This window comes from Chiloscyllium plagiosum, chromosome 15 (assembly GCF_004010195.1).
Source record: "Chiloscyllium plagiosum isolate BGI_BamShark_2017 chromosome 15, ASM401019v2, whole genome shotgun sequence".
In the NCBI taxonomy this organism is placed as follows: Eukaryota; Metazoa; Chordata; class Chondrichthyes; order Orectolobiformes; family Hemiscylliidae; genus Chiloscyllium; species Chiloscyllium plagiosum.
The window spans coordinates 31,284,759-31,292,251 of record NC_057724.1 but is presented as its reverse complement, the minus strand read 5'-3'; the positions used below and the strand labels follow the sequence as shown (position 1 = coordinate 31,292,251).

General features: G+C 40.1%; 1 protein-coding gene across 1 annotated transcript in view; it reads left to right on the top strand.

Moving 5' to 3' along the window:
* Positions 1-1,467: 1,467 nt before the first annotated feature.
* Positions 1,468-7,493, top strand: part of LOC122557200 (tumor necrosis factor ligand superfamily member 10-like) — a 19,072-nt gene continuing 13,046 nt past the window's right edge. The window contains exons 1-2 of the mRNA XM_043704637.1: positions 1,468-1,777; positions 4,770-4,919. Coding sequence (XP_043560572.1) covers positions 1,610-1,777; positions 4,770-4,919 — 318 coding nt within the window. The 5' untranslated portion in view covers positions 1,468-1,609. The remainder of the gene's footprint in view (positions 1,778-4,769; positions 4,920-7,493) is intronic.

The following is a 7,493-nucleotide window of genomic DNA, read 5'->3' as shown; positions in this document are numbered from 1 at the left end:
GGTGAACAGATTTTGGGAGTTAGCTAAGTTAATCTTGCTGCAGGATTTCTCACCTCTGACCTATTCTTGTAGCCATTTTATTTATATGGTTGGTCCAATTCAGTCACCGCTGGTCAATTATAACACACAGGATGTTGATAATGAAGGATTCAGCGATGATAATGCCATTGACTATCAAGGGGTGGTGCTTAGATTCTCGATTGTTGGAGATGGTCATTGCCTGACAGTTGCCACTTTTATGTCACTTGCCACTTTTTAGCCCAAGCCTGGATGTTCGTCCACTCTTGCTGCATGTGTACACAGACTGGCTCAGTCTCTAAGGAGCCATGAAAGATTCTGGATTTTCTTTTGGAAATTGATCAACAGAAATCCCCATTTTTGACCTTATGATGTAGGGAAGGTCATTTATGAAGCAGCTGCTGATTGTTCAGCCTGGGACACAAGCCTGAGGAACAACAACAATGATGTCCTGGAGCTGAGGTCATTGACCTCTTACAGGCACTAGCATCTTTCTTTATACTAGGTATGGAGCAGAGATTTTCCCCTGGTTTGCATTTATCACAGTTTTGCCGGCACTCCTCAGGGCCACACTCAGTCAATGCAGCCTTAATGTCAAGGCAGTCACTCTCTCCTTATCTCGAGAGGTTCAGGTCCACATTTGGAACGAGGAAGTAATAAGGTTGGGAGCTGAGTGCTCCTGGCTGAACCCAAACTGAGTTTTAAAGAGCAAACTGTTTCTTTGCAGGAAGACAAAGTACCGTGGGTGCTGGCAGCCTGAACCAAGGAATGCTGAAGAAAGTCAACAGGTCTGACAACATCTAGAAAGAAATAAAGTCAATGCTTCAAGTCCAGTATGACTCTTCATCAGATTCCTTTGCAAATTCTCCTTGATAGCACTATCAATGACATGGCAAAAGTGAGGACTGCAGGTGCTGGAAACCAGAGTTTAGATCAGAGTGGTGCTGGAAAAGCACTGCAGATAAGATTCTCCTGCTCCTCGGATGCTGCCTGACCTGCTGTGCTTTTCCAGCACCACTTTGATCTAAATTATCAATGACATAGCCCATCACTTTGCTCACAATTGAGAGTAGACTGAGAAAGCAATAATTGGCCATTTTGGATGTCTCCTTTTTGTGGACAGAAATTAACATACAGTGTCAGTAGAGTGTCACTGGTCTGGAAACATTTAAAGTTTCTCTCTCCACAGATGCTGCCAGACCTGCTACGTTTCTCCAGCACTACTTTTATCTCAGATCTTCATTATCTGTCGGATTTTGCTTTTATTATTTGTTTCAAAAGCTATTTTAAATCCGGATTTCTAATTTTGGAAAAAGTTTGTAGTTCTTTTTCTCTGAAACGTACCCTGAGTTTAACCAGATTTACTGTGCTAGCTTTCGGAATCACTTTAAACGCGTTGGTAAATAACAACAGTCTCCAAGGCACAAAGGACTGGCTTTATGGGAATGAGGCAACCCCTAGGAAGCAGTGTCTTTGGTTCCACTCCCAGTCTTTAGCGTCACTCAGCGCAGAAACGCTGGGCCTTTGTTTGCCACAGTTTCAGTGGATTGCAGGCAACCTGCTGGAAAGTCGCTCCTTAAGTTCAACAAAAATGTCCTCGCCTCCGACGGATTACAGTTATCAAAAACTGGAGGAAAAGTGCACGGCTGTTGAAAAGAGAAAATGGCACATCGTTACGCTCTTGTTGGGATTTACAGCCATTGCAGAAATGTGTGTCACTTGCTACTTTTTCTGTTACTTCACCGATCAGATTGACCAGGTAAGAACAGTACCAACTGTTTGTAAAATAGATCCAATACACAGACGGATGAGAAGTTTATTTATATAAGAAACTGCTGTACCCCCGGACAGTATTAAATACAGAATGGCTGACAACTTTAAGCTCGCCCCGTGCAGTATGAACAATTTAGGATTGCAAAAAAATCGTCAAAACAAGAGGTTGTCGCGCAAGAAATTTTCAGCACTGTTCGGCAACAGTACTTTTATTTTTAAAAAGTGTTGCAATTTGTAACTGCTTCATTGTGTTTATGTAAGTCTGGAATCCATTAGTTTGTACAAGTAAGAAGTGTATGTAGAGGATTGAATTAAAGACTAGGATTTATGGAAAACGAAAGCAGCAACTGCTCGAATGCGCCATGTCCATTTTAGTTCAGACGCCTTTCAAAATAGGTGGGGTTCGGGGAATTCTGAATCCTGAGTCCATATCCGCCCTGTTATTGTCAACACAACTCTTCAACTCCACCATCACATTCGTGTACAACCAACCATTACAATGAAATAGAAATAAAGAACTGCAGATGTTGGAAATCTGAAATAAAAACACAAAAGTGTGGCAGAAATTCCGCAGGAATGGCAACATCTGTAACAGAGAGAGGGGAGAAAACAGATTTAACGTTTCGAGTGCAGAGAGCCTTCATCTGACCGAGTTACAGAAGAAATTCTTTTACATAAAGCCGTTCTACCTCTGTCCTGAAAGTCACGTAGATACAGTTTCAACTTTTGACACAGGTTTAATTGTAACTGGTATAGGTACATTCACACCCAGTTTCAAGCTGAACATTACTTTCTGCAGGTTTTAAGTAGCTCTCCGCGAATGTCCTTGCGTTATTACTGTCTTTCCATCGAAATTTACACCGAATCAGTTTGCTGTGTACAGAAATTCTGCATAAGCACACACGTACAATTTCCATTGATGTACAATGAAATCCACACACTCAATTCTAAAAGCTATGCATATTGAAATTTGTACAGGGACAGCACGTGTGTTATAATGAACCCACATGCGGTCAATTCTACAAAAACAACTGGACAAAACATCACAATCTTCCAAAATCATAGTTTTTCAACATGCCCATGCAATCCCATTTAATGTTGGAATAATTTCTTTGATGGTCCTGTCCAGGCATTTTAAAAATCAGCACTGATTGGTATGTCAGTTGAAGAACTTAAGCTTGCTTCACTTTTCATTTCATCATTGTGACTAAGTTACCTCCTCCATCACCATGGTCTTCCAGGTAAGGACAGATGCAAAAGTACTATTATATACCTCAGCCTTGGCTTTTATCTCCATATGCCAATCCCCATTTTGGTCCCTAATTGGCCCCACTCATTTTACCACATTTTTACAATTAATATGCTTATAAAAGACTTTGGGATTTCCCTTCATGTTAGCTGCCAGTCTTTTCTTATAATCCCCTTTTGCTTTGCTCATTTGCTTTTTCATCTTCCTTCCGTATGCCCTGTAGTCAACTTGGTTCTCAATTGTATTGACTACCCGGCCCTATCATTAGCAAACCTTTTCTTTAATCTACTTTCTATCTCCTTATCAACCAGGGTATTCAGGTTTGTTTGTCATAATTTTCCCTTTTGAGGAAAGTGCTCAGTATCTCCACTTTGAAAATATTGTTCAGTTCTTGCTTTTCCTACCAACTTTTGGTTTCAGTCTATCTGGCTCAGCTCTATTCTTGTCCCATTAAGCGTACTCTCTGTCAGGTGATTGAATGCTGTTTTCCATCATCATCCTCAATCTTATGCCACAATCAGCATTGACCCTTAAATGACACTTGGTCTACTTGGATCATCTCATTCTAAAGGATGGTTCGGTTGTGCCTCCTATCTTGCTGGGTTGGACACAAACTGCTGTAGGAGATTCTTCTGCACATGATATGAGAATGCTTGCCCCTCACTGCCCCTGACACTACCACTATCCAAGACTATATATGATGTGGAGGTGCCGGTATTGGACTGGAGTTCAAAGTTTTAAAAAATAAATCACACAACACTAGGTGATAGTCCAACAGGTTTATTTGGAAGTACAGGTTTTTGGAGCGATGAAGGAGCAGCGCTCTGAAAGCTTGTACTTGCAAATAAATCTGTTGGACTGTCACCTGGTGTTGTGTGATTTTTAACCAAGACTATATAGAGTAAGTAAAGACCCTGCTTATAACTACTCTAGGTTATTTACACCTCGATAATTTCCTTTAAGTTTTGTTCCTCTACACCCTTCACACACCCCTGCTCAGTTAGGTTAAACCCTCCCCAATAGCACAATAAAATCCAGAAAGACTTCAAATTCGGCTCTGTTCTGGTTGCAAGCTGTCTGACTTGTACAGCTAGGAGAAAGTGAGGACTGCAGGTGCTGGAGATCAGAGCTGAAAAATGTGTTGCTGGAAAAGCGCAGCAGGTCAGGCAGCATCCAAAGAGCAGGAGAATCGACGTTTCAAGCATAAGCCCTTCTTCAGGAATGAAGAGGTGCTTATGCCCGAAACGTCGATTCTCCTGCTCTTTGGATGCTGCCTGACCTGCTGCGCTTTTCCAGCAACACATTTTTCAGCTCTGACTTGTACAGCTGCCAGCTTTCCAGAGTCCATTCCAGTGTTCCAGGCTTCTGAAGCCCTCTCTACTGCACCATCACTCCAGCCTTGTTTTCATTCATTCATTTTGTTTTTCTTTCAATTTTATAGTCAATTGCACAGGGAACTTGGAGTAATCCAGAAATTACTACTTTTAGAGGTCCTACTTGCTAATTGCAGGACTACATTCCCCTTCCTACCTAACATTATTAGTACCAATGTGACCACAACCTCTCGCTTTTCTCCAAACCACAGAAGAATATTATGCAGCTGTTCTGTGATATCCTGGGTTATCAATACTTCACAGCACCAGCCACTACTGTCTTTGGAGGAGGCAAAAGGAAAATCATAACAACGTTGAGCACAGAAATTTAATAATTCTGTCTTTGTCATAACCAGATGCAACAGAAATTAAATTCTGATAACTATCCAGAACGATGTCTCCAGTACTTGAATTCCTACATCGATAATTTAAGAGATAATGACATGGCCATTGAAGATTTTATGTGTGACAGATGGATCAAGAATGTTAACTTTCTGATCAACCAGGTAAATATTCTACTGATTTTCATCCTAATTTTTTAAGAGTCATAGAGATGTACAGCCCAGAAACAGACCCTTTGGTCCAACTCATCCATGTCGACCAGACATTCCAACCCAATTTGCCCCACCTAGAGCCCTGGCCTTTTTGAACATTTACAGAAAAATAAATACTTATCTATTTAGTCTCCTTGTATTAAATGAATGTAGTTTATGCTGAAGAAATGGCTAAATTAACAGGAAAAATTAATGTTCAAAAGAACAATGAAAAGTTATTTATTTTGGACCTTTGATGAAAGAAGGCCTTTTCCAACTTGATAAGGAAAAGATGCTGGTAGTGTAGACTAAAAGAAAAAATTGCTGAAAGAGATGAGTTTTCAAAAGGTTGCTAAAAGCGAGATTGAGAGCATTGGGGAATCCCAGAGAGTAGGATGGAAGTAGCTGAAGGTTACCTGCTGGTGATATAGGGAGCAAAAGAGACTGGATTCAGAGGAGTATAGAAATAACATTAGGACTCTGCAAAACAAAATGGGGTGAGATAATAAATCAATCTTCCAAATTTTTCAGTCTGAGGATCTTCAAAAGTGGATGTATGAGGGAGGTTGTTTGTTAGGACACAGAATTCAGGTATTTGTATGGATTACCTGGAGTTTTAACTTCCGGTGGATATTTTTGGACAGGAAGACTACTTACATCAATGAGAACAGTACTGTGAATAGGTAAGACAATCAAAGGCAGAATAAGCTGACAGAGCTTTGAATAAAATTGAGGTTTATGAATGTGGATGATGATAGCATTATAAAATAATTAGAAAATAGTTAATTGTTAGAGAATCTTGGTCAAATTTTTAGTAGTGGTGAAGTTGAATTAGCAACCAGTTGGCAATACTTTGCAATCGATCTGTTGTGTCTCACAGTGAATGTACCTTTAAGACACATGGTATATAAGTATACCTTTAAATAACATATGCATGATATCATCACTGTATCATAGTATGTGACCTGAAGGTCTAAAGATCTCAGACTCCATGTACATGTGGCCAGTTAAAGTTGATAAGCTAAAGAAGCATGTTACTCGTCTCTGTAACCAAATATCTTAACATTAGCCCAGACATGGATGCACCTGTGAATATAATATTTGTATATATTAGTGAGCTGTAATTTTTTTTATTCACTCATGGGAGAAACAGGCTATCACTGGCAGGACCAGCATTTATTGCCAATCTCTAATTGCCCTTGAGAAGGTGATGGTGAGTTGCCTTCTTAAACTGCTGCAGTCCATGTAATGTACTTAGGCCCAAAATGCTATTTGGGAGGGAAATCCAGGATTTTGACTTAGCAACACTGAAGGAACGACAATGTATTTCCAAGTCAGGATGGTAAGTGACTTGGAGGGAGAATTGCACGGTTGGTTATCCCATCTATCTGCTGCCCTTCACCTTCTAGATGATAGCGGTCATAGCTTTGAAAAGAGCTGTCAAAGGATCTTTGGTCAATTTCTGCAATGCATCTTGTACGTAGTACACACTGTGGCAACTGAATGTTGGTGATGGAGTGATTGGATGTTTGTAGATTCGACAAACAGGCTGCTTTGTCCTGGATGGTGTCAAGCTTCTTGTGTTGTTGGAGCAGCACTCCAACAACAGACAATTGGGGAGTATTCCATCTTATTCTTGATTTGTGCCTTGTACATGGTGGACAGCAGGGTTTCCACTAATTTTCTTACCAGCTGTTTGGGCCTCCTGGGGTGATGTATAGCAGCAACATCCAGAACTATAAGTCAAAGCTGCAATTGATGTGCTGATGCTGATCCCATGCACAGAACATTGGAGAAGCTGTGCATTGTGCAGCCATGCAGCTTAGAGGGAATGTTGGTGGATAGGCTTTGGGGAGACTGGAGTGCATTACTCACTGCAGTATTCTGAACTACTATATTTATATGGCTATTCCAGTTCATTTTCTGGTCAATGATAATAAACAGATCTTGGATCATTTAATACCATGTTATCCATGTTCCAGTTTCTTATGTCACAATAGGTAACATTAGCATTACTGCATCAGATAAATATACTTTTCTGGAAACAAAATGTATATCATGGTTAGCAGTTGTGTCTCTCGGTCTATTAAAATAAAGTCCAAGATTTCAAGGTGTAGATATTTGGAAAACACACTGAAGGTCAACCAAAGCTGCTGGACATGAATAAAGTTGGATAATCAGCAAAATCTGTAGCTAGGATTTAACCAGCCAGAAGACAGAGTTACTATCTTTGTAATTAAAATCGAAGTTCTTTCAAATTAGAAACTTCCCTCTCTTTTAAAAAAGTGACTGTAATTTAAATGGTTAAAGTACAAAGCTCTTCTAAAAGAATATGTAACAAATAAACACAGAAAAAAACAGTTTCCCACATAGCAAGAATGAAGCTGAAACTTACATCCAGAACCTCAACCTGAGGTTCTCAAATCTTCTCAAAATTCGCGAATGAAGCTGTTCGATAATTTCATGCATCCAACACTATTTCACTTCCGGCTAGGAACCCTCCAACCACAAGGGATGAACTCGGATTTCACCAGTTTCCTCATTTCC